The 26,685-nt window shown below is 51.6% G+C and overlaps 1 protein-coding gene across 1 annotated transcript; it reads left to right on the top strand.

Annotated features, from left to right (window-relative positions):
• Positions 1-356: 356 nt before the first annotated feature.
• Positions 357-26,676, top strand: LOC126947300 (golgin subfamily A member 6C-like; the record flags this gene model as incomplete). Its single annotated transcript, XM_050777994.1, has 11 exons — positions 357-6,165; positions 6,742-12,938; positions 14,063-14,233; positions 14,750-14,850; positions 15,863-16,039; positions 22,586-22,705; positions 24,637-24,717; positions 25,889-25,927; positions 26,193-26,243; positions 26,344-26,425; positions 26,522-26,676. Coding segments are annotated over exons 3-11 (855 nt in total), but the record flags the coding sequence as incomplete, so codon positions are not given.
• Between the last annotated feature and the right edge of the window lie 9 nt (positions 26,677-26,685).

Raw genomic sequence — 26,685 nt, 5'->3', positions numbered from 1 at the left:
AGAACAGCATGGGAGAAACTGCTCCCATGAATCAGTTATCTCTACCTGGTCCTGCCCTTGACACGTGGGGATTATTGCATCTCAAGGTGAGATTTGGATGGGAATGGATCTAAACCATATCATACCCTTTATTTTAGCATACTGTATCAAAGCATAATTTTCTTTGTTCTTTTTTTGTTGTTGTTTGAGACAGAGTCTTGCTCTGGCTCTGGCTGGAGTGCAGTGGCATGATCTCAGCTCATGGCAACCTCCACCTCCTGGGTTCAAGGAATTCTTGGGCCTCAGCCTCCTAAGTAGCTGGAACTACACCCAGTTAATTTTAATTTTTTTTTTTTTTTTTTTTTTTTTTTTTTTTTTTTAAGTACACATGGGGTTCAACATGTTGGCCAGGCTGGTGTCAAACTCCTGGCCTCAAGTGATCCCACCACTTCAGCCTTCCAAAGTGCTGGGATTACATGCATGAGCCACTGCACCCAGCCTGAAGTATAATTTTCACAATGTGAAAGGCTTGACTTTCATACAAATAATGAAGGAATATGTATAAGATATTTTCTTTAATTTACAAGGCAGTCAGCAACACGGTGAAGCTAGTTCAAGGAGTGTTTTGAGAGACAGTGTCTGTAGTGCTCCAGGAAGGGCATTCCAAAATACGTTCTGAGATAGAGACAAAACTTGTTAATATCCTAAAGGGAGGCTGGGCGTGGTGGCTCACACCTGTAATCCCAGAACTTTGGGAGGCCGAGGCAGGTGGATCACCTGAGGTCAGGAGTTCAAGATCAGCCTGGCCAATATGGTGAAACCCTGTCTCTACTAAAAATACAAAAATTATCCAGGCAAGGTGGTGGGCGCCTGTAGTCCCAGCTACTCAAGAGGCTGAGGCAGTAGAATTGCTTGAACCCGGGAGGCAGAGGCTACAGTGAGCCAAGATCATGCCACTGCACTCCAGCCTAGGTGACAGAGCAAAATTCTGACTCAAAAAAAAAAAAAAAAAAAAAAAAAGTCGTATGGGAATAAAACTGTCCTCTTTGGGAGTTATCTTTTCTACTGGACAGAAATCTGTAAGTTAACATATATACATATTCTCAAGTATATTCATAATATATTCTCTGGTATATTTCCGTACATTAGTGGTTTTGAAAGCATAGTCTCAAGTTGGAAGCATCAGCATCATCTGGGAACACAGACATGCAAGGCTCAGGCCCCACCTCAGACCTATTGAGTTAGAAACTCTGGTGTGGGGCCCAGCATGCCACCCACCTTTTAACATCATTTCTGAATTTAAATATTTTGTCTGTGTGATGTTAAATTTGCTGTTTTGTTTTTCAAATACACTTCAAATACATCTTCCTAATTTTCTTTTTAAATAAAAAATGGTTTTCCAAATCTATCCATTTTTCTCTTCTTTAAGCTACTGATAGCATGGAACAAAAGTTGAGCCATTCTTACGTCTTTTTTTTTTTTTTTGAGACAAAGTCTCACTCTCTCGCCCAGGCTGGAATGCAGTGGTGGAATCTCGGCTCACTGCAACCTCCACCTCCCAGGTTCCAGCGATTCTTGTGCCTCAGCCTCCCAAGTAGCTGGGATTACAGGTACCCAGCACCACGCCTTGCTACATTTTTTTTTTTTTTTTTTTTTTTTTTAGTGGAGACAGGTTTTGCCATGTTGGCCATGCTGGTCTCCAACACCTGACCTCAGGTGATCTGCCTGCCTTGGCCTCACAAAGTGCTGGGATTACTGGCTTGAGCCACTGCACCCAGCATTTTTTTTTTTTTTTTTTTTTTTTTTTTTTTTGAGATTCTCCCCTTCTGTTGCTCAGGCTGGATGGAGTATAGTGGTGCCATCATGGCTCACTGCAGCTTCCACCTCCCAGGCTCAAGAGATCCTCTGACCTCAGCTTCTTAGGTAGCTGGGATGACATGTGTGCACCAGCACAAGTGGCTAATTTCTTTTTTTTTTCTTTTCGAGATGGAGTCTCACTCTTTTGCCCAGGCCGGACTGCAGTGGCGTTATCTCGTTATCTCGGCTCACTGCAAGCTCCACCTCCCAGGTTCACATGCCTGGCTAATTTTTTGTATTTTTAGTGGAGACGGGGTTTCACTGTGTTAGCCAGGATGATCTCAATCTCCTGACTTCGTGATCCGCCCGCCTCGGCCTCCCAAAGTGCTGGGATTACAGGCGTGAGCCACCGCACCCGGCCACAAGTGGCTAATTTTTTGTAGAGACTGGGGTCTCCCTATGTTGCCCAAGCTGGTCCAGAAATGCTGGGCTCAAGTGAGCCACTGGCTTTGGCCTCCTAAAGTGCTATGATTACAAGTCTTATGTTCTTAAAATTTTTCTTTGATATGATGAAGGATAGTCTAGTAACTTAACATACTTTTGTTTTCAACAGGCTAGCGCTTATGATTTGTAAAAGAACTCTTCAGAAATGAGCTCAATTTTACCATGAATTGGGACACTTTCCATCTCTTTCTATTCTATAGAGCAGTTTACTTGTCATGAGCTCTGTCTTTTGAAAACTTGAAAGCCTGCAACAATCAAACCAGCTGCACCTGGTGCATGGGAAGGGCATGGAATTGAGGAGAGAGCTCAAACTACGGTCAGCCCTCTGTATCCTCGGGTTCTGGATCCTTGGATTTAACCAACTGTGCATCAAAAGTATTTGGAAAAAGTAAAACAATGAAAAACAAAAATTTACAAATACTTTGTAACAGGTATTTACAAAGCATTTACGTTGTATTAGGTTATAGTAATCTAGAGATGATTTAAAGTATAGGGAAGGATGTGCATAGGTTATATGCAATACTATGCTATATTATTATCAGCGATTTGAGCGTCTGTGAATTTTGGTATCTCTGGGGTCCTGGAACCAATATCCTGAGGTTACTAAGGGACGACTGTATTCAAGCTCTTCTTTGGTTATTAGTCTATTCTCTAATGTATTTTTGTTGTTGATTTGTCTTTTTGTTTTTGCCTCTTCAAATCAATGTCGGAAACTTAGTTGTTCTAAACTACCCATTAGCTCAAAGCTACCAGTAAGCAGACTACCACTGCAATCTAAGCAACCGATTTTTTTTTCCCCATCAGATTGGCAAGAATTAAGATAAGCCTCTATCGATGTTACAGCTGTAGGGAGTTTTCCTGAGCATGTTAATTATGACAGCCCTTTTTGCTAGGCACCTAGATGATTCATCAAAATGAAATGAAATCCCCACGCACTTAAAGAAGTTATCTGGTTTATTTCCTTATCTGGGTGCTGGTTATGTGAGGTCCACAGTTGATGAAAGCTTATTAAGCTGTATATTTCTAATAGGTACAATTTTCTGCATGTGTAGTATAGTTCAATAGTTTGAAAAACGTCTTTTGCCACAGTCCGCAGCTGTGTATAATGCTATTCGCTTAACAGTGGAAAACATGGCAATGACCTGAATCTCCCTGGCTCCCGGGATCCTACCCGCTTAAACAAATGAAGTAACTTCCACTGTCAGTTAAACGGGCGGTTGGCGCTGGTTTTTCTCCAGGGACGGATTCTGGGAGACGGAGGAGGGGACGCCAGCATATCCTTCCCGGCACTTCCCGTGGGCTGCGGTCGCTCCCAGCCTCACTCGAGCAGGCCCCGCCCTCCCAGAGGCCGTTAGTCCCAGTCACCTGATCCTGGACTCAGCTGACCCTGCCCAACGGGAAAAAGAAATTCCCGGGCCCTGGCTCCCCAGCGCGAGGTTGAGGCACCCGAGTGAAGCGAGGCGGGGGATGCTGGAGCGGGAATGAGAGGGGGCCAGTGGCTCGGCAAACGGTGGGGAGGTTGTCTGCACTGGCCTCTCCGCAAACACAGTGTGTGCCGGCGTGAGGGCTGTGGGTCTGGTAGAGAAAAGTCCACTGTCACCCGGCCCCCGAGGCGGAGGCGGGGGTGGGTGGCAAGTAAGACAGAGCAGGCCGGCGGGCTTAGAGTCCCCGTGCTTCCCTGGCGGAAGGAAGGGCCCCTGCCTCCCGGGGCAGGAAATGGGGCTTGTCTGGAGCTGGGAGTTCTTTCAGGGCTTCCCCAGCCCCAAGAGGACCTCCCAAGGACACCCTCTTCCCCAGCCCTGCTGTGGGGCTTGTACAAGAACGTGCTTACCATCAGGCTCCCTCTTCCACACTGTTAGGAAGACCCTCCGCTTTTTCCAGACCCAGAAAGTAATAGTTTTGGGGTTGAGACTTACCTATCCATTCATCAAATCCATCCATCCTTACGTTGTAAGCGCCAAGTCTATACCATGTAGTGTGCTAGGCACTGGGAGGACTTGAGCTGCCTAGGGAAGGGGAAATCGGAGGCCTGAATTGGCAGTCATAGTTAAGGCTCCAGGGGCAGAGACCTAATTGCGCCTTGCGTGTAGTGCTAAGGGGGTTTCCTGAGGATGCCATCAACCTTAAAGACGGATGGAGAAGCTGGCTGGCTGAAGTACGGTTTGTGTACCGGGGGTTGGGAGGCAAGGGTGGGAGGCATGTGTCTTCAGACAGGGAACAGCATGTGCAGAGAATTCAGGTGAGAGAGAGCATGGCTCCCCAGGAATGAATGCATTTCCCATAGCTGGGAGAGTATCATCTGGAGGTTAGAGAAAGATGAAGCTGCACAAGTAAAGACCAAATCTTCCTGGCTCTTGAATCACCACAATCAAGATAATGAGCATTCCACTGGCCCCCAAAATTTTCTTGTGTGAGGGGCTATTTTAGGAAGTATGATCAAGAAGGGCCGGCCTTCCAGGGTGCAATGGCTCACGCCCGTAATCCCAGCACTTTGGGAGGCTGAGGTGTGCAGATGACCTGAGGTCAGGAGTTCAAGATCAGCATGGCCAACGTGGTGAAACCCTGTCTCTACTAAAAATAAAAAAAGCCAGGAATGATGGCACATGCCTGTAGTCCCAGCTACTTGGGAGACTGAGGCAGGAGAATTGCTTGAACCTGGGAGGCGGAGGTTGAAGTGAGTCAAGATTGCACCATTGCACTCCAGCCTGTGCAACAGAGGGAGACTCTGTCTTTAAAAACAAAAAGTGTGGGGGGTGGGGACTGGTCTGATGAGGTGTCACTTGAGCAGAGAGTGGAATGAAATAAAGGATAGCAAGCCACACAGAGTGCAGCAGGCGTGGAGGCAGGAGCAAGGCTGGCGTCTTTGGGCAGCAGCAAGGAAGCCAGAGTGGCTGGAGTTGTGTGAGTATGGGGAAGAGGTGAGAGGTCACTTATCTCTGTGAGGCCCAGGACTTTTGTTTTGTCCCCTGCTGTACCCCCAGCACTTAGAGTGGGAACTAGCACAGAGAAGGCACTCAATTGATGTTTGCTGAGCAGACGAATGCCTGGAGTAGACCTCAGAGCAGGGTTTGGTGGCAGGGTGGGTCAGGAGAGAGTTCACTCAACAGCCTGGTGATAGGGGAGAACAAGAGGCCAGAGGGTATCCATCTATGACGGGGACCAGGGGTCCCTGCTGGGCAGCAGTGTGGGAGACACACGGATCCTGGCCACACCTCAGCCCTCCCTCCAGCCTGATTACCTGCCTCCCTCCCTTGCAGAGGTTCCGGTTCTGTGGTGATCTGGACCATCGCGACTGGGTCCTGGCTGAGATCAGCACGCTGGCCAAGATGGTTGAGTGCACAGGGTCTACTCTGGGTGGAGGAGGGGCGCTGGGCTGGGGATTGTGGGTTTAGATGATGGTGAGGTTTCTCTGGGGTTAGGGCCTCAGTGCTCTCAGCCTGTGCTACCATGCTTTGTGACCTTGATCAGTGGCTGGCCTGCTCTGAGCCAGTCCCCAGGAAGGAGGCGTGAGGGTCACCAGCCTGGCTGATGTAAGGACTTCCCTTGCAGTCCTCTGTGAAGTTGTGGCTGCTCTGCAGCCAGGAACTAAAGGAGCTGCTGTAATGGGGGATTGATATGAGTACAAGACCCAGCACTCCATTGTCCCATGACCTTATGACCCCCAGTGCCCTGAAACTCTGCACTAGGCCCAGGGAGATGGGTGAATCAGCCTCTCAACCTCTCTGGGCACCTCCCATACTTCTTTCCAGCCTGTCTGTTCCTTATCACAGGATCCAGGCTGTGGATGAGTGGCTGGTGAACAGGGGCCTGACACCCCCTAAAGGTCTCCTTTCTCTACAGTGTGAAAAGAAAAGATCCTGAAGCTCACGGCTGATGCCAAGTTTGGTGAGTACTCTGCTGAGTCCACAGGCCCCAGGCAACCCTGGGACCTCGGCCTGGTGCCTGGTACAGAGGCCCCAACCGCTCCCAGCAGCATCCTTAACTTACCTTCCCTAGTGGAGAAGCATGAGGGAAAGAAAGACATTGACAGTCCCACCTTCCTGTTCTCTGCCAGCTCCTGGTGTAGCAGTAGCAGTGCCTGTGTCTCCAGGGTGCATGGGAGCTTTGAGCTGAAGTTAAGAGGGCAACAGGGAGGTGGCTGGGCCCACAGTGACACCCCCTGTCCCACCCACGGGTCCTTCGGAGTCAGGCGATGTGAAGGCCACAGTGGCAGTGCTGAGTTTCGTCCTCTCCAGTGTGGCCAAGCACAGTGTGGATGGCGGATGCTTGTCCAGTGAAGTGCAGCAGCTGGGGCTGCCCAAAGGTACGGGTTGTGGGTGGGCAGCTGGGCAGCCTGTGGGCCAACGGCTGCTAGAGAGGGGGCCAGGCCCTGTGACCCTATGGTGTACCCTGCCCTGTCGACCAGGAACCCAAGGCCAGCTCCCAACTGCTACCTCCAGAGCTACTCCATTCTACCCCCAGAGCACGTGGCCAGCCTGTGCCACTGTTATGAGAAGAAACAAAGCACCTTGTAGAAGCACTTGGGGTCTGCAACCTACGCAGCGAGTATGAGGCCAGCCAGGGTCCAGGCTCATTCTAGAAGTTTCACGCAGCATGCAAAGTGCATGGAGAGTCCAGGGAGACGACTTAACCACAGTCACATACTGAGCAGCTGCAGAGCTGGGACCTGGCCCTGGGTCTCCTGAATCCACGGACTCTGTGGTATGTACGTACAGGATCAGACCTTGCCCTTTCCTCCTAGCTGACCCTTTCCTAGCCCCCCATGTCCCATGTGTGAGCACCTAGCTCACTCTCGTTCCTCCCTCTCCAAAGTGTGGTCTCTTGCAGCACGAGTGGCCGAAGGGGCAGCAGAGACTGTGGACCCCTCAGCTGCACCTAAGACCTCTGTGTGGTCTAGCTGTGTGTGCTGGGGGAGGCTTTTGGCCACCATTTCCCCCTTTGTAAATGAGACCGATATATGTGGCATGGAGGGTGGGAGGCCAGTGTGAGTTCCATGCACTTGGAGCAGGGCCCTGAATGAGCATGGACGTGGGAGCAGGGGTGTTCCTCGACTTTATGCACCTTGGGGATGGGAGTGGGGCTCCCTGCGTGGGTTGACAAGGCATTGCTTTTCCCCACCCCACCTCTGTCCCAGCCCTGCAAGTCAGTCCTTGGGGGTCTAGGAGGGAAGAAGCGCCTGGCTGTGTGACTTTGGGCTGGTGCCTGGCCCTCTGTGGCTCTGAGTTCCTGGGAAAGTCAGCACTCAAGACACACCCTCCAGTTTAGCACCTTGACAAGAAGGGTGGGGACACTGGGATCAGGCCCACCCCTCTGGTCCAAACCCCACGGCCCCAGCTGGAGGATGAGGAGATGCTGGGCTTGGGTGGGGGAATCAGGAATGTAAAGGGGCCTGCTCACCCCCAGCTTGGCTTAAAGGCTCAAGGCATCAAAGGCTCAGCCTGCCCCTCAGGAAGGAGCCTGGGCCCAGCCAGACACTCACCAGCACAAGGGCGACTGTGAGGAGCAGGAGGCCCAGGATGTGGAGAGCCATGGCATAGCTGGAGATGAAGGCATCCAGCGGGCTGGAGGCTTTGGGGCTAGGAGAGCCTAGAGCAGAGCAAGAAGGCTATGACCAGGCAAGGCCCTGCCTCAGACTTCTCAGAAGGCAGAATCTGCACCCAGAAGGTGCTGCGGAAACAAAGAGCTGGGGCTAGGAGCACCTTGGAGAGCTCCACGAGGAGGGAAGGCAGCAAGCCCAAAGGAGGAAGCAGATGGACAGAGGAAGGGGGCCTACAGAGGGAAGGAGGTACTGACCGAGGTCTGGGATGACTGTGTCTACCAAGAGGCCCTCTGCCTCACCCAGGGTGTGCAGACCCTGGCGCGTACAGTCCCACATGAGGGCCTGGGCTGGTGCTGCCCTGAAGAAGGTGGCACCCATTCTGGTGGTCAGTGGGTGTGGTCTGGTGGGAGGTTCATCACAGATTTCAGGGGCCTGGGCAGCGTTTGGGGACTAGGGTAGGTCATCTCTTCCAGCCTCCTGCCCTAACCCCACAACTGTGATCTGAGCCCTGGGTCACCCAGGGCCACCCTGGACGTGCTGGACTTCCTCTACCACCACTTAGTCAAAGTTCTACAGAGGTCTGAGGACAAGGGTCAGTGGGGGGGTCAGGAGATGATGAAGAGGGTCACAGCTCTACCAAACAAAGCCTCATTCTTTGTGGCACCCGGCCCACCTCCCTGATGTGGGCCCTAAACCTCCGGCTGGCCCAGCCCTGCAGAGTAGGAGCTCAAAGGCATCTGTAGCGGTTCCTGTCATGCTGGTCTCCTCCAGGGCCCCTTCTGGAACCTGTTACCACAGATCTCACGGTGGGGGGGGTACAGCTCAGTCTCCCTTACCTGTCATCTGCCTCATAGGGGTTTTGTCCACCAAGGCCCCTGACGGCTCAGAGACCCACACCCATGGCCTCCTTCTTTCTGACTGCTGGCCCTTTCACAGCCTGGATACTTGAGCCCTGGGCAGAGGGGTAATGATCCCAGGACTGTCTTTGCAAGCAGAGAGGGTACTTGGCACCAGGCCCTGACTCCTTGGGCTGAGCTCAGCAGCAGGTGTGTGACCAAGGCCCCCTGGGCAGAAGGGGCTCGGCCCTGAGGGCCCATCACTCGCCACACCTGCATGTTCCTGCTAGGCATCTACCCTGGGGACCCAGCTTTCCCCCTGCACCCAGCTGCTGGCAGCCCCATCTTGACTCATCCAGGGTCCTGGAGGCCACGCCAGGAAGCAGCCAGCAGCTGGGAGGAGCACTTGGTGTTTCTGCATCTTTTTTTATGGAGCTTCCTTTGGTGGTAAGGGCTATAGACTCAAGGGAGACTGCAGGCCACCCCTTCCCCATTCCCTGGCTGGGTGGGCTTCCAGCTCAGGAGTCTGACTGGAAGGACGGGACCGTCCTGTCACAGAGGCAGGTCTGAGTAGTCCAGGCCCAGTTTTACCCTCCAGCAGGGCCCCTCCCATTCACTTGTCCAGCTGGCTTTGCCCAAAGCACAAGTGACGTCTATGTGGACGGTGTCCCCTGTCCCCAAGGGGAGTATGGCTCCAGTCCTGGCCTGGAACTCAGAGACCTTAGAATTAGAGGCCACATCTGGCAAGGTGGAGCAGCATGGTCTGCCCACAGCCAGGGCAGGCCCAGACCTGACACCACGGTTCCCGTGTCTTCTCCCACTTCCGTCCTGCACATCACCTACACTACGTGCTGTCCCTAATGAATCCAAGCTGTCAGCTTCCGTCAGCTTGGCCGGGAAGTCATGCTGACCTTAAGGAGAACGGTGCAGCCTGAGTTGGGGGCTAAGTGGGAATGGGCCTGGTGTGGGGTGGGGAAGGTGGGGGTGAGGCAGGTGTCTGGCGCCTCTCTGCTTATCTTCCCTTCTCCCTTGCCCACAAAGGAGGCATCTTCTCCATGTACCTCTGGCACCCCGGGGACATAAAATACTGCCCCAGGTCTGTCTTTCCTTGGACATAGCCCACCTACCTTCCTGTGGGACTCAGGACTTTGTTTTGTCCTGTGGCCCACATGAGAAGCAATTATCCCTGCTCTGCTCAGCTGAGAGGACAAACTGAGGCAGAGCAGGGGAACAACTCTGTCATAGTCTGCCTGTTAATGGCAGAGTCAAGACCAGTCCTTCCCTGAGTGTCAGGTCCAGTAGACACCAAGCATGGAGGCTGTATTAGTCTGTTTTGCGTTGCTCTAGAGAATTACCCGAGACTGGGTTATTCATTTATTTTTGAGATGAAGTGTAGCTCTGTCGCCCAGGCTGGAGTACAGTGACACGATCTCAGGTCGCTGCAACCTCTGCCTCCTGGATTCAGGCTATTCTCCTGCCTCAGCCTCCCGAGTAGCTGCAAATACAGCCATACACCACCGTGTCTGACTGATTTTTTGTGTCTTTAGTAGAGATAGGGTTTTAAGATGGTTGAGTTTCGCTCTTGTGGCCCAGACTAGAGTGTAATGGCGTGATCTCGGCTCACTGCAACCTCTGCCTCCCAGGTTCAAGCAATTTTCATGCCTGAGCCTCCCAAGTAGCTGGAATTACAGGCATGCACCACCACGCGTGGCTAATTTTGTATTTTTAGTAGAGACAGGGTTTCACCAGGTTGGCCAGGCTAGTCTCAAACTGCTGACCTCAAGTGATTCACCCACCTCAGCCTCCCAAAGTGCTGTGATTACAGGCATGAGCCACTGCTCCCGGCGCTGAGACTGGTTAACTTATAAAAGAGGTTTCTTTGCCTCACAGTTCTGCAGGCTGTACAAGCATCTGCTAGGCTTCTGGTGAAGCCTCAGGAAGCTTTTACTCCTGGCGGGAGGCAAAGAGGGAGCAGACGTGTTGCATGGTGAGAGAAGAAGCAAGAGACGGGAGGCATCAGGCTCTTTTAAACAGCCAGCTCTCCTGTGAGCTAACAGAAAACTCACTCACTGAGTCACGTGAACCCGGGAGGTGGAGGTTGTAGTGAGCCAAGATCGCGCAACTGCACTCCAGCCTGGGCTGTGAGCAAGACTGTCTCAAAAAAAAAAAAAAAAAAAAAAAAAAAAAAAAAAAGAAAGAAAATCCACTCATTACCATGGGGAGGGCACTAATCCATTCATGAGGGATCCCCCACCATGACCCAAACACCTCACACTGTAGGCCCCACCTCCAGCATTGGGGATCACATTTCAACATGAGAGGTGGATGGGACAAGTATCCAAACTATGTCAGAGGCCTCCCCCTCCCTCTCATCAGAGTCTTCTGTCCTCAGTTCAGGTGCATGCTGTCCTCCATGCTTGGCTTCCTGGGAAGTCATCTTGGCCCCAAGAGGTTGGGCAGGGCCACTAGGCCGAGGTTTGGAACCCTGTCTCTCGTAGTCCCAGCCTGGGTCTCCATCACTGGCTAGCCGGCTCTGCTCACTGCATTCTCTTTACACCTGCTCCCTGCAGCCCAGGGGTCAGTCTGGGTGCAGGCCTGGGTAGAGGTCCAGGATCAGATTCTGCCCCCCAGCTCATACCTCCTGTGTACCATGGCAGCCAAATTGCACCAGCATGGCCAGGAGTGCTGTCTTGTCCCTGTAATCCCAGTGTTTTGGGAGACTGAGGTAGAAAGATCGCTTGAGACCAGCCTGGGCAACATAGCCAGACCCTGCCTCTACAAACAATAAAATTAGGCATGGTGGCATGCACCTGTAGTCCCAGCTACTCAGGAGGCTGAGGTGGGAAGATCGCATGAATCCAGGAGGTCAAGGCTGCAGTGAGCTATGATTGTGCCACCGCACTACAGCCTGAGCAACAGAGCAAGACCCTGTCTCTAAAACAAGAAACAAAGTGCACCAGAGTGTGGATACCAGCTTCTCCTGGTGTGTGGACCTGACCTCAGTCGGCCCCATCGGTGAGTAGGAGACTGCCTATTGTCTTCCAGAGCATTCCCACCACTATACCTGTGACCCTCCTGCATTCTCTGGCAGGCTTTGTGAGGGGGTCTGTCACCTACCTCTCTGGCTGCCCTAAGGCCCAGCTCAAACCTTCCCTGGCCCTGAGAACCTTTTCCTGAAGAGTCTTTCCCCCCACCCACAGGCCCGCTCATTTCAGAGCTTTTGGTGGCATGAGTACAAGGATCAACTCTGCTACCAGCCTGGGAGGAAATGTCCCTAGGGTTGGGTCTCTGGATGGCATATGAGGGTCTAGACCAGGACCCAGATGCCTGTAACCTGAAGGGTAGGCCCTCGGCTGCCCCAGCTTCCCAGAGCCCCTCATCCAGCCTGACTGTCTGGTACAGGCCCGACCCCTGCATCTTTGATCTTGGTCCCTACTGGGAACTCTGGTTACCCTGGCTTACCTACTTTTGGCTCCAGAAGTAATGCTGACATTCCCCATGAGACAAAGTTACATACTGAGACTAACGTAGGGTTACCTGGCTCAGAGTCACCATGGCTAGGCAGAGCTCAGGTCCTGGCCCTGTTCAACCTCCACCTCCCAGGTTCAAGTGATTCTCCTGCCTCAGCCTCCTGAGTAGCTGGGACTACAGGTGCATGCCACCACGCCCAGGTAATTTTTTGCAGTTTTAGTAGAGCTGGGGTTTCACCGTGTTAACCAGGATGGTCTCAATCTGACCTCGTGATCCGCCCACCTCAGCCCTTCAAAATATTGAGATTACAGGTGTGAGCCACCGTGCCTGGCCTCCCCAACACTCTTCTAGCTCTGGAGCCCTGCGGGGTCTATCTTGGAGCACCTGGAGCCCAAGAAGGTGCCCCTCACATTTGTGATCCCAGGGACCCACTCCCTGATCATGATGAAGGCGGACTGAAACCCACTGAGGTGCCTGGAGCAAGGGTCAGCCTCTGCCTCCCACAGCCTCTCTGATGGGGAGGATGATATCCCAGCAGCATGAGCTGGGAGCAGAATCGGGAGGATGGGGGTTTTCTCTCTGGGTAGCTCTGGGCTCCAGGGTGGAGCCGTCTTAATGTGGACCTTCCCCTGTGACTATCCTTGGCCCTAGGCAAAGAAAGCAGCTTGCCTGAGGTCACCTGTCTGGTAGGGACAGAGTGGGACCTGCGGTCTTTCTCACCCAGCTGCAGCTCCCCCTCCCTGTTGTCCCTTCCACCAGGTGATAGAGAACCTGGCAGGCTGTGCCCCATAGAAGAGTTCCATTTCCTTCTGGTGAGGGATGGGAACCAGCTGGGGAGGGAGGGATGAGAGGTCTGGGGACTCTCCCAGCCCTGCCTCACATTTGAAGGATAGTATCTGGGCGGCAGCATGGTTTAGGCTAGACCAGGCGGCCCCTAGGTTTATAGTCTGGTCTCGGGCAGGATGCTGCCATGTCACCTTTTCTTCTGCACGTCCTGACCTGGCACCCTACCTAGTTAAAGGTCTTCAGGCCTCCTGCCCCCTGGGCATTGCCCCCACTCCTTGCGTAGACACAGCCGTCCTTGTCCTGGACTAATCTTCAGAGATTCTTGTCCAGCCCACAGCTTTGCTGGACATCACAGGCTGGGCCAGGCCCCCTGCCCAGCACTAACATCTCTTTGTGAGTCTCAACCAGACTGAGCCACAGCTTCAGGGTCAGAGTAGGCTCTGACTTAATTGATATGACCCAGGACAAGGGGGTTTATTGATGGTGTCACATCTGCTTAAGTTCTTGGCCTCTGTGGTCTCTTTGGGGCATGATACCCCTCTGTCCCATGCTTAGGCGCCCACATGTGGCCACAAGTGCCTTTCCTACCTCATCCCTACTGGAGGCTGGTGTCCAGGCACCTGTGGCTCCAGGCAGAAGGCTGAGTGCAGAGCCAGGCCTGGGCAGATGTTCCACAGGGGCTGCAGGAGCTGACAGCCCTGACCACCCAGCCCGTGGCCATCCATTCCCCTTCACTGTGGCTGGCCCCTCGTCCACCATCCTTCCAGGGGCCAGGCCTGGGCCCAAACTGACTTTTGCCTGCCCCTGGTCCTTCTCGTGTTCTTGGCTGAGCGTGATGGTGTTGCCCGTTTCCTTGATTATCCTCAATTAGAGGTTTATAGAGCCACGTGGGGACATCACATCTCCTGTCTACCAGGTCCTCACCAGAGACAGGACTGCCTTGGGCCGGGCCTGGGATAGTCAGGGATCACGCTTACCTGTTGTGACCTAGCTTCAGCGGCTTCAATCTGGGCAATGGCCTGATGGGCGGCTGCCCCTTCTCTGCATGGGGGAGGCAGGAGAGGAAGGTCAGGCAGGAGATCTGCTTCCTGCCAACCTGAGGCTGGTTGGAAGCAGGGTGCCCACCTGTGCCTGTCTCACCTTGCTGCAGGTGCATCGGAGGCTGAACCCCTCTCCCATCCAGCTTGGTGGCCATCTGGCTGATCCACTCTTCCAGGTGGACCCTCTCTCCTCACGTGGTTCAGGTCCCATTGCACCACCTCCAGACAGGCCATGCTAGCCCCAGGGCCTCCCTTCCCTACTACTCATCCCCCAACCCCAGGTATGTGCCACCTCCCTAAAGCCCGCTGTGTTCACCAACTGTGTTTGAACTCTGTCTCTGTGCAAGGCCTCATGCAAAGCCTGAAGCAGCCTGGCTCGTAGAGGGCCAGGAGACCAAAGCTTGAAGAGAGAGTGACGGTCTCCCAGAGCCCACTCGGTCAGCCTCAGCCCCAGGACTGTGTCCATGCTGGTCCTGGCTCCAGTGAGCCAGTTGTTTCCTGAGACGCCTGTAAGGGCTCCTGTGGTCATGGAGGTGGCTGGAGAGAACAAGGCTGCCATAACCCTCCCTCCCTGAGAAGGCCCAACGGGGGGCGTTTTAGGCACAGGGCATTGTGGGGGGCATCTTCCAGGGACCCCTCCTACACCCTGCCCTGCCCTGGCTCTCTAGTCAGAAATTGCAGTTGCTTGGAGAGTGGGACTGACCCAGGATGAATGCCTATTTTAGGCTGGCCTTCGGGGTGCTGGGGTAGGGGCAGGGGTGCTTCAGGGATAGGAAGGAGAGGCCTGTGTGTTCCAGAAGTGCAAAGGAACCTGGTGCCAGCCGCAGTCAACCCCGATGTGATGATCTTTCTGCCCACCCTCTTTGATGTCTTGGAGCTGGCCGCTGTCTTTGGCCAGGTAAGCTCATGGTCTGGGCTCCTGGGGTCCCCTCACTGGGCCTGCCCACTCCTTGCAGGTAGGGGAGCCTTTGGGCTGGGACTATCCTTGGCTCCCCCTTCCAGGTCATGGGTTCAAAGACCATTCCTGGGTTCCACCACCACCAGGCCTCAGTGGTGTCCTGATGGGCGCAGGAGCTGCTGGGGCTTTCTAGACTAAGACCCTTGCCTATCTCTGTGTTCCCCATTACAGTGGGTCTGCAGAAGTCGGCCTCAGTCTCTGCCCTGGAAGCCTGCCTTACCTTGCCCTGACTGCCCCACACCCAGTGGCTCTGATCCACTGTAGAGCAGCCAGGGCCCCCGTTGCTCACACCCTCTGGCCTGAGGATGACTGGCTCTGTGGCTGGGTTCAGGGAGTCAGGGAGGGGGGTGGGCCTTGCTCTCAGCAGCCCCCATTCCCACTCTGACCCCTTTTCAGTCTTCCTCCTCTTTTGGGCTCTACCCTGGGACCCTCCCAGCTCCTCACACCAGATGACGGTCTAAATATCTAGAAATCAATATTTTAAATACCAACTTTGGATTGCTTCCTGACTTTTCCATACCCCCAAAGGGCCAGCGTTTCTCTTAGGACTGACAGTCTCTCCAGCCCTACTAGGCTGGATGAGGCAGGCGTAAGGGTGTCCCTTTCCCAGCCCTCTTTGAGGAGGGCTTCCATCACCTTCCTGTGACCTGGCAGCAGGACCACGCTTCGGTGGCAGGAGGGGCAGCCCCAGCTGTGCCTAAGTCCTCTGCGTGGTCTAGCTGTGTGTGCTGAGGGGGGTCTTGGCCACCATTTCCTCTGTAAATGAGACCCATACCTGTGGCATGGAGGGCGGGAGGCTGGTGTGAGTGCCAACCACTTGGAGCAGGGCCCTGAGTGAGCATGGACGTGGGAGCAGGGGTGTTCCTCGAATTTATGCACCTTGGGGATGGGAGCGGGGCTCTCTGCGTGGGTTGACAAGGCATTGCTTTTCCCCACCCCACCTCTGTCCCAGACCTGCAAGTCCGGTCCTTGGGGGTGTAGGAGGAAAGAAGCCCCTGGCTGTGAGTCCTCGAGATGGACCCTGGCCCTCTCTGGTTCTGAGTTCCTGGGAAAGTCAGTGGTGTTGGAACTCTGGATTCATTCCTCAGCGTTGAGGCACTGTCTGTGGAAACCGTGGGACAAGGTGAAGGTGGGGAGAGGAGAGGCTTGGAGTTTGGGTTTCAGCAGAGGGATCAGCAGCGTGAGGGGTCGCCTGTGTGTAGAGGAAAGGGAGTGAAGGCCAGGAGTGAGGAATGAGTCTGAGTGCACCCAGGATGGTGCTGCGTCTCCTCCCACATCCACCTGGCCCCAGGGAAGGGAGAAGAAAGGCTATGAGACAAAGGGGAAACTGAGTTGGGTCCATACATGTCCTTCCAGGACCTGGAGGTGCCACTGTCTGGCCCTCAGGCAGTGGGAAGTGGGGGAAGGAAGATTCCCTCCCCACACCACCTGTTCTCTGTCCCAGGTCTCCTGGCCCCCTGTGCACCTAAGTTCAGTCTCTGTCGGCCCCCAGCATCATTTCTAGGGTTGGTGGGAGGCAGCTGGGAACAGTTTAGGGGTAGGTGGGGCCTGTTTGGGGGAGTCTGCTTGACTGCTTGGGCCACTGCCCACAGTAGTGGGGAGCTTTTCTGGCACACTGACTGCACCACCCAGGTGCTGCCAGTAACAGCCCCCAGGGAGTGTTTGCAGAAGGCCTTGGTGGGCGGTGGGGGTGGACCCCACCCAGAACAAACACCTGGGCTGGCCTCAGGGAGAACAGCCCTCCACTTACCTGTCTGGAGGGTCCTCTGTACCACACTGTGCGTGTCTACGCTCCGAGGCTGAACACACTGAGGGAGGCCCTCCACTTTAGCACCTTGACAAGAAGGGCAGGGACACCGGGATCAGGCCCAGCCCCTGGCCCCAAACCTGCAACCCCAGCTGGAGGGTGAGGAGGTGCTGGGCTTGGGTTGGGGAATCAGGGGTGTAAAGGGGCCTGCTCACCCCTCAGCTTGGCTCAAAGCCTCAAGGTGTCAAAGGCTCAGCCTGCCCCTCAGAAAGGAGCCCGGACCCAGCCAGATACTCACCAGGACAAGGGTGAATGTGACGAGCAGGAGGCCTAGAATGAAGAGAGCCATGGCATAGCCGGGGTGGAGGTGTCCAGCGGGCTGGGGGCTTTGGGGCTAGGAGTGCCTAGAGCAGAGCAAGAAGGCTATGGCCAGGTGGGTCCCTGCCTCCCAGACTTCTGAGATAGCATAATCTGGGCCCAGAAGGTGCTGTGGGACCTGTTATATGTCATGGACCTACCTCAAAAATACTAGCTAAGTAAAAAAGCCAGACACGAGACCACATATTGTATAATTCCATTGATTTGAAATGTCCAAAAAAGGCAAACGGATAGAGACAGAAGTGGGCTGATTTACCTCAAGAGACAGCGACTCAAGCTCTCTAGACGACAGGTGATACATCCATGAGAAAAAATAAGGAAAAGAAAAGAAACTTAAATATAAATAAATGAAAATAATGCTTCTCCCTTGTTATACAGAAAATCACATTTTTCTTGTAATAATTCGGAAGACAAAATATGAAGAAGTCTTTAATTTTGCCACTCAAAACATTCTGGTTTGCTGCTTTTTATACTTTTGTATGCATATAAATATTTTAAAACGTAGAATCATAATATATAGTCTTTTGTCACTGTGTTTTGGGCATATTTCTATGGCAGTAAACATATCCTTGGCATCATCATTTTTAAAAGCTTGATGTGTATTAAGCTAATCATTCCCACCCCTGAAGTAAATGTTCTTATATATTTTTTTTTAATGGACTCAAGCAAGCATTTTTGGACTGAATTCATAGAAGCAGAATTTCTGGAGGACAATAGCATAAAACAATTTGAGGATATTTAATAGAAATTTTCAAATTATTCTGCAGAAAAATTGGTTCAGTTTATATTCCCACCAACAGGGGCAGAGCTCCGGTTTCCCCCTTCCATTTGCCCTCTTTGCTGGTATTTAAGCAGAAAATCTCATTGTTTTCATTACATTTCTTTGGTTTCTAGAGCTTTTGAGTGTTATTTTTTTGCTCCATCACCCAGGCTGGTGTGCAACAGTGCAATCTCGGCTCACTGCAACCTCCGCCTCCTGGGTTCAAGCAATTCTCCTGCCTCAGCCTCCTGAGTAGGTGAAATTACAGGTGTCCACCTCCATGCCTGGCTAATTTTTGTATTTTTTAGTAGAGACGGAGTTTCACCATGTTGGTCAGGCCGGTCTCAAACTCCTGACCTCAGGTGATCCACCTGCCTCGGCCTCCTAAAGTGCTGGGATTACAGGTGTGAGCCACCGGACCTGCCTTGAATCCTTTTTATATGTTTATTGGTGATTGTAATTCTCGTGGGAAGTGCCTGTTTCTCCATTGCCTATTTTCTGGCCAACCTCCAAAGTCACATTTCACTTAATTTTTATCCTGCTGATTGAAAGCAATTTAACTTAGTGATTTTAATGTTCATAGGAGCAGGACAGACTGTAATTATCTAGGTCTTGCCCTGTCACCCAGGCTGGAGTGCAGTGGCATGATCATAGCTACTGCAGCCTCATACTCCTGAGCTGAAGCAATTTTCCTACCTCAGCCTCCCAAGTAGCTAGGACTACAGGTGTGTGCCACCATGCCCAGCTAATTTTTTAAAATTTTTAGAGAGATGTGAATTCGCTATGCTGCCCAGGCTGGTCTTGAACACCTGACTTCAAGTAATCGTCCCACCTTGACTTGCCAAAGTGCTGGGATTATAGGCGTGAACTTCTGCTCCCGGCCAAGAGCTCATTTTGTTTGTTGGTATCTTTTCATATTTGAGGCTTTGGTGCTAGCGCTGAAGTATTACATTCACCATCCGGGTTTACAGGACTTTTGTTTTGATATTGAACAGATAGAACTGTTTAGTTCTGCATCTTTGCAGGCATACTGAATGTGCCTACCAGGACTCTGCTTTATATCCATTGAAAGCAAGAAATAATACAGTAAAACTTTGCCTGGGTAGAGGCTTTGAAAGAATGGAGTCTTCTGGTTTAATTCTATTGACTTGGAAGTATGAAAGTGAAAAGAATTCAAAACTTACATTTCCTGTTGAATGCAATTTGAAAATATAGCCAATGATTCCACTTTTCTTTAGTAAGTTTGGACATTCCCATCTACTTGGTGTTTTATGATAGAACTGCTAGTGTGCCTGCGACTTACCTTGTGAAGATATGTTTTTAAAACTTGAGAGGTAAGAGGGTGTAAATGGTGTTGTATGAGATCAGGCTGGATGAGAACTGACACTTGTAAATATACTTTTTAGACTGAATCTCTGATTGCCACTTGTTTTCTTATTTAACTCATAAAAATAGAACACGTTGGATGAAGGGTGGGAGGAGGAAGGAGATTTATGACTTTTAATTGCATGTCATTGTTTTATATCAAGAACATATGGTGTCCTTGGCTTTGGGCCTACAGAAGGAAACACATTTTTCTACCTGTTGTATGCCAGAGGTTCTTGAACACCTGGAGGGGTTACTGCAGCACAGATTTCTGAACCTTACTCCAGAGTTTCTGATTCACCAGGTCCAGGGTGGGGCCTAAGAATTTGCATTTATAAAAAGTTCTCAGGTTCTGCTGGTGCTGCTAGTCCAGAGACTACATTGCTGAGAACCCTCTTGTCTACTAACGGTAAATTGTGGAACTCTAGAAAAAAGCTTAGTTTGGTGTGGGATAAGAATCTCACAGGTTATGGAGTAAATCATGAAAGATTCAACTCTTGATCCCAGTCTAGTGTCTAATTCAGGTAACAAGCAATACTCAGTGACATAACACAATTCTTGATTTTCATGATTGCAAGTGATAGCCAAGTATCAAGTGAGAAATTCAGTTTCATTTGCAAGGCTTAGAGAGGCCAGATGATTCTAGAAAAATAGGCCTTGTAATTGCTTTAAACCAGTAAAGAGGTTTGAGTGCTTATTAAATGGAAAGTTTTGTGTTTTTCTTTATTTTATTTTATTTTATTTTTTGAGATGGAATCTCGCTCTGTCGCCCAAGCTGGAGTGCAGTGATGTGATCTTGGCTCACTGCAACTTCTGCCTCCTGGGTTCAAGTTATTCTCCCGCCTCAGCCTCCTGAATAACTGGGATTACAGGTACCCACCACCACACCTGGATAGTTTTTGTATTTTTAGCAGAGACGGGGTTTCATCATGTTGGCCAGGCTGGTCTTGAACTCCTGACCTAAGGGGAGCCACCGCACCCGGCCCAAAAGCTTTGTGATTTTAAAGATATTAGACATGTTTCTTGTTTTTAAAAAGTCTTAATAATGTAGGAGAATAAGAGAAATGTTTTTCCAAGAGAAATCCTTGTGATTATTTTACCTTATTGGAATGTTGGATAATATAGTCTGCTTCATTAATCATCAAACATGCTATGGATTTTCCATTTTTATAGGATTTGTGTCTCAATTGAGGTAATACTGGTAATTCTTGTACTCCATCTGAAGATGAAAAATGTAGGCCCAAATCATAGACCGTACATAGAAGCTGGATTATGAAGATAGCTCTGGAGGAACATGTAGACACACACACACACTGACACACATATATATAAAGTATAAACACATATATATTTTAAAGTTTATTTTTAAAGTTTTAAAGCAAAAGCCGGCCCCTCCCCTCTCCCGGAGTAAGCAGGCCCCGCCCCTCACCCCAAGTGGGCGGGGACAGCAGTTGCCTGGGCAGCTTCCTTTGTGATGCCACAGGTTCCTCTGGACACACTGCTGCCTGGCCACGCCTCCTTTCCCTTTCATCTTTCTCACTGACCAATGGGCTTGGAGCATTAAGGCCACACCCCTTTTCTGTGTTCTATTGGCGCCCTGGTTACGCCTCCTCTGGCTCAGTCACACAGCTGACTGGTAGGTGACTGGAGGTGTTCCCTGATGTGGCCCCAACCCTGCCTCCCTCCCCACCCCGCGATGTTAGAAGAAACTCGAGAGCGCAAATTGGCAGCAGCCAAGAAAAAGGTAAAAAGCACCAGGTCGTGGCCCCCCAATCCAGCCAGAGATCCCCTCCAATGGCAAGACCACTGCCAGAGTCTATACCACTCCTGAGGCACACCGGGCTGGGGCCCCCAACCCTGGCACCTCTGGGCTCCCCCCACCAAAGTCCTGGCAGTCAGTCCCACTCCTTCAGCAAGAAGCCCAGCCCCTGCCCTCACCAATCACTCCAGGGTGACTTTGGGTGGGTGACTCCTGGGGCTCCCCACTCCATACTCAGCCCTCACATCCTGCCACCCCAAGCCCGACCTCCCTGGGTTCTCGGGGCTCACCTCTCCAAGGACCTGAGTCTCCCAGCCCCAGGCCCCCCCATTGCCATTCATCCCTGGGTGACTTTGAACTGGTGATTCCTGGGGTTCCCTGCTGCAGATTCGACTCTCCCCTCCTGCTGACCCAAGCCCGACCTCCCTGGGCTCTTTGGACTGGTGTCTCCAAGGACCTGAATCCCAGCTCTATGTCCCCCTCCACCATCGTGGATCGGTGACTCAGCCATCGCACTGATGTGGTTTCCCCCACCCCCAGGAGGAGTGGAATGTAGTGATGTCACAGTCCCCCTACGAACTGTCATTACTGCTGCAAGACCAGCCATTGATCTTATGACCCAGTCCCCTAAGCATTCTCACCCCATTTCTGGTTCCTTGGGTCACAGCACAAATTTCCAGCTGGAAGGGGAATGGGGACTATGGGACCTAGGGGCAAGAGGTTTCAGGCTGCCTCACTCCCTTCACATAGACATTGGCAGTGTGAAAAGCCTTACACTTCACCCGTGAGCTCAAAATGTTGACAGTATCTCTGGGTGGCAATGGGAGAACGAGTTTGGTTTGGTTTTCTCCCAGCCTTCTACTCTCCAAAGAGAATTTAACATTTTTTTCTGAGTTCTCCACCTCACATTCTAATTCTCCACGGTTCTGGGACCAGACAGAGCTTCAATCACTGGTCTCTGAAGTGAGATTTGCTCATCCTCTGTGGAATAGATCTTCGGAAACTGAACTTGACACCTTGAATCTTCCTCCTATCATCTCAACCTGGGGCACTTTGAGTGCCACAGGATAAATGTGGGAGATCTTTCTAAAGCATCAGTTTCCCTTGATTCTCTTGAGAGAGGAAAAACATTAATGTACTTAGGGATGACAGTCACACAGGTTTCTAAGAGTATACCAGACTTCTCTCTGAAATGAGACTTGGTTGTCCTCTTTCTGATAAATTCCCAGATTTACCAAAAAAGCTGCCTTCTGCCATGAGGACACATTGATATAAAAGTTTGAGAGGTCCTGGTGCACTTCTTCACACTTACAGACGTGTGAGGATGTATGACTCTAAACCACACAGCGTACAGTTCCTGCCTACTTAATGCTGACTTTTCTACCACTGCCTCTGGTTTTGGTCCCTGGCAGCTGCTGATTCATGGTAAAATCCCAGAGCTTGGAGTCAGAAGACTGAGTTTAAGTTCCATTATTGCCCCCTCTGCCTTTCATTTTTAGCCATAATATCAATCCCTCTCGGTCACTAAGTGATTGTGGCAACATCATGTACAGTTCTTGGTGGCATTAAATCAGATGGTGTATAAGAGTATTTTGCAAAAACTGTAAAGGAGGATGTGGCTGTAGGGGCTGGTAGTTATGAGTATTACTGCTCTTCTTTCCCACAGCTAAAAGAATATCAGCAGAGGAGCAGCCCTGGTGTTCCGGCAGGAGCGAAGACGAAAAAGAAAACTACTGGCAGTAGCCCTGAGACAACCACTTCTGGTGGTTGCCACTCACCTGGGGATGTGAGTCTTGGCTGGCCAGTCTCCTGGGGACAGGGGGCCCAAGGGGCAGTAGAGGGTAATTGTTGAGATTGCTGGGTACTTGTTAAGAATTCTCGGTTTGAATCCTGCCTCTCCATCTGCTAGGGATCTGATTTGTGTCAGTTGCTTGAGCTCCTTGGGCCTCTCTTTTCACATCTGTAAAATAGGGGTAGTGTGGTTTGACTTCCATTTGTGAAGTTTAAATGAGATTTCATATTGTTGTTGTTTTTATGTTAATCCCTAGTACATGGCCTGCTGTAAACACCCAGGATACCCAGGAAATGGTCATTGCTGTTTGATTTTCCTCATCCCCAGTCTCAAGGGGAACCTGGGCCAATGAGTACAGTCACTTGCCATCAGGCTGTCCCTTTAGGAGTCACCGAAGGGGGCTCCAGCGTGTGGTGAGGAAAGCCCCAGGCACTAGGAGTAAGAGAAGATCTAACTTGCCACCAGCTTGCTGGGTGACCACAGAAAAATCACTTCTTCTCCTGGGCCTCAGTTTCCTCCTCTGTAAGATGATACTGGACAAGATCAGTGTCTTTGAAACTTGTTTTTTAGCTGGAGCCCCCTTAGTTCAAGTGAACCCTTACTCAGAAGTCTGGTTTTATTAATGGAGGTGGAGGTCTGGAGCATTACCAGATTCATCGCCCACATCCTGGGCCTGAGGAGAGGGGTCCAGTGAGCATATTAAGAGCTGCATTGGTCAGGTGACTCTACCCTGTGACTGCATCGCTCAGGGAACATTTCCATCTATTTGTTCCTGCCCCGGCAAGGCCGCAGGTGGCCATTTGGAAGAACGGCATAGGCCATGGTTTTAATCTCCTCTGCTCTTCCTCAGCATTTCGTTTTCCTGAACCCACGTCTTCCTCCTACCCTGACTTTCTTGCTTCTCTCTAAACCACTTCTGTCTTTCTCCCCCTGCCTTGTTTTTTCCCTTGTCACCTCCTGTAGATTCAGGACATTCTGAAGGTGCTGGCGTCCAACCTTAACCACTCCAATGGGGTAGTGCTACCCCATTGAAAAAGTGGAAGGCGAGGCAGTGCCAGGACCCCTCTCTGGCTTTTTGTCTGCAGCTGTGCATGCCCCTGAGGCTTCTCTGGTTTGGGGGATACTTTGCCTCTGGCTTATTTTTATGTTGCTGCCATTAACCTTCAGCCTGTTTATGTCTTCTTCTTCACCTGCTTGATTGATTGGGTTTTTTCCTTCCCCACATCTTTTATAATCTTGGAAATGGTGAGACATATCTTAAAGTTTAAAAGTAATTTGGGAATAATGTCCAGAGCAGGCATGTGGGATTTGGGGCTTTTTTTTTTTTTTTTTTTTTTTTTTTTTTTTTTTTTGAGACAGAGTGTCTCTGTCACCCAGACTGGAGTGCAGTGGTGCGATCTCGGCTCACTACAACCTCTGCCTCCTGGGTTCAAGCGATTCTCTTGCCTTAGCCTCCTGAGTAGCTGGGATTACAGGCACCTGCCAGGGTGCCCGGCTAATCTTTGTATTTTTAGTAGAGACAGGGTTTCACCATGTTGGCCAGGCTGGTCTCAAACTCCTGACCTCACGTGATCCACCCGCCTCAGCCTCCCAAATTTCTGGGATTACATGCCTGAGCCACTGTGCCAGTCCCTTACTGTTTTTATACTTTATATCCATAACTGTTTCCCATGAAAGCATTTTTTTTTTCATTTCTCATTTTTATTACCCTGCATCATCTGCTACCCTGAAGGATCTAGAGGTAAGAGGCCCTGGGCCGAAATGCAGTGACCTTTCATGCCAGCCCTCCAACCTCCTCTCACAGTGGGAGCTGGGTGCCCCTCTACCAGCTGAGACAGCCCACACACACCCCAGCCCTAATGATTGTTCTCTCTACCTCTCCCCGCAACCCTCCTCCAACTCCTCCTCTCTGCTGTGCGCCTCAGAGCCGGTACCAAGAACTGGAAGTAGCCCTGGACTCAAGCTCCGCAACAATCAATCAACTCAATGAAAACATAGAATCATTGGTAAGAGTCCAGTGGGGTCTCCTGATTCCATGCTGCCAATCCTGGACTCCAGTTTCCCCTTGGGGCCCTGAAGAAAGGGGCTAGGGCCCCTGGTGCCAAGGGTTAATGGGCAGCTGGAGTGCCTGGGCTTCACCTGGGGGGACCCCAGAGCAAGGAGCATGCAGCATGGCTCTTCTGTCACTGTCCTGTTTGCTGACTCTCGTCTTCAGACACCTCTGCTCCAGTCCTTGCCACACACACCCTGGGGTTCTCGCCTCTCAGAGAAGTGAGGGTTGTTAGGGGCTCCGTATGTCTGCCCTGACTCAGTCCCTAATTTGTTCTTTGAGTCTGGACTAGCCAGCTCTCCTCCTTGGGCTTGTGTTTCCAGAGGAGGTAGAGTATCAAAGGTCTCTGTTAGCTCTGAGAGTCCGAGAGTTAATGGCCCCTAGAATGGGCCAGGTGCGGTGGCTCAAGCCTGTAATCCCAGCACTTTGGGAGGCCGAGACGGGTGGATCACGAGGTCAGGAGATCGAGACCATCCTGGCTAACACGGTGAAACCCCGTCTCTACTAAAAAATACAAAAAACTAGCCGGGCGAGGTGGCGGGCATCTGTAGTCCCAGCTACTGGGGAGGCTGAGGCAGGAGAATGGCGTAAACCAAGGAGGCGGACCTTGCAGTGAGCAGAGATAGCGCCACTGCACTCCAGCCTGGGCGACAGAGCGAGACTCCATCTCAAAAAAAAAAAAAAAAAAAAAAAAAAAGCCCCTAGAATGGAAACCTCAGGGCCAACGGCTCCCGTCTGTCCTTTTCTGTCCTGTATCTGTGCTGTGAAGACCCGTGCCTGGTCCGTATGTGCTCAGTAAACGTTCATTGAATGAACGCATCTTTCTAAATCACAAACTGGCAGAACGGTGGGCCTTTCTCAGACTCCGACTCTAGAGGTTTATGTTACTGTCCTTTTGAGAGAATCCAGATTCAGACTTTGAGTTCTGTGGCTGTGGGCAAAAAACAACAAAGACCCAAATCCTCTGTCTTTGGGAGCTTGAGGAGAGTTGACCAGTTCATGTTGCCACTGGGTCTGAGAACTTTGCCTTTAAAATCCATTCCTGGCCCCTGCCTACCGCTTCCTGGTCTGGGGAATAGAGTTGAGGGGCCCCCCCCTCAGTCACCTGAATTTGACTCTCCCCACAGAAACAACAGAAGGAACAAGTGGAACATCAGCTGGAAGAAGTAACGCGATTTCTTTGTTTGCACACAACATGACTGCTGGGTTTGGGGGGCACTCAGATGTAGAGGCGCCAGTCTCGTCTCACCCACTCCCAGCCTGGGGAAGAAGGCTCACCCCTCAGATTCCACCCCATACCCACAGGGTCCCTGAAAACCTGGTCCCATGGGTGTGCCTGTCCTGGGGCATTGGTGGCATGCTGGGGGCATGTCTCTTGCTGTGCCATCTCTGCCTCCCCCGGGTAAGAGCTCTGTCTTCCTCTTCCTATAGGAAAAGAAAGCAAACAATGACATACACAAAGCACAGACGGAGCAGTTAGAGGTGAGTGGAGGGTGGGGAGTTTTCTCCTGTCCTCCGGAGAATGTTTCTTTCCATCTCTTTCAACACTTGCTTGGCTTTTCTCCCAAACGTTCAATTCCAGACAATCAACATCCTCACATTGGAAAAGGCAGACTTGAAGACCACCCTTTACCATACTAAACGTGCCGCCAGACACTTCGAAGGTGAGAACGTGGGCACCCCATCATCCTTCAACCTGGCACTTTGACAGGTCTTTAGGGGGAGTCCTTTGGGCCCCATCTCAACCTCTGTCATTACAGAAGAGTCCAAGGATCTGGCCGGCCGCCTGCAATCCTCCTTACAGCGTATTCAAGAATTGGAGCGGGCTCTCTCTGCTGTGTGTACACAGCAGCGGGAAGAGGACAGGGTGAGTCCAACCAGCTGCCCCGTCCCCTGGCAGCCTGGCTTCCCAGATGCAGGAGTG

Source organism: Macaca thibetana, unplaced genomic scaffold, assembly GCF_024542745.1.
Source record: "Macaca thibetana thibetana isolate TM-01 unplaced genomic scaffold, ASM2454274v1 unplaced_scaffolds82, whole genome shotgun sequence".
NCBI lineage: Eukaryota > Metazoa > Chordata > Mammalia > Primates > Cercopithecidae > Macaca > Macaca thibetana.
The sequence above is the reverse complement of the archived record's forward strand: the minus strand, read 5'-3'. Positions and strand labels throughout refer to the sequence as shown.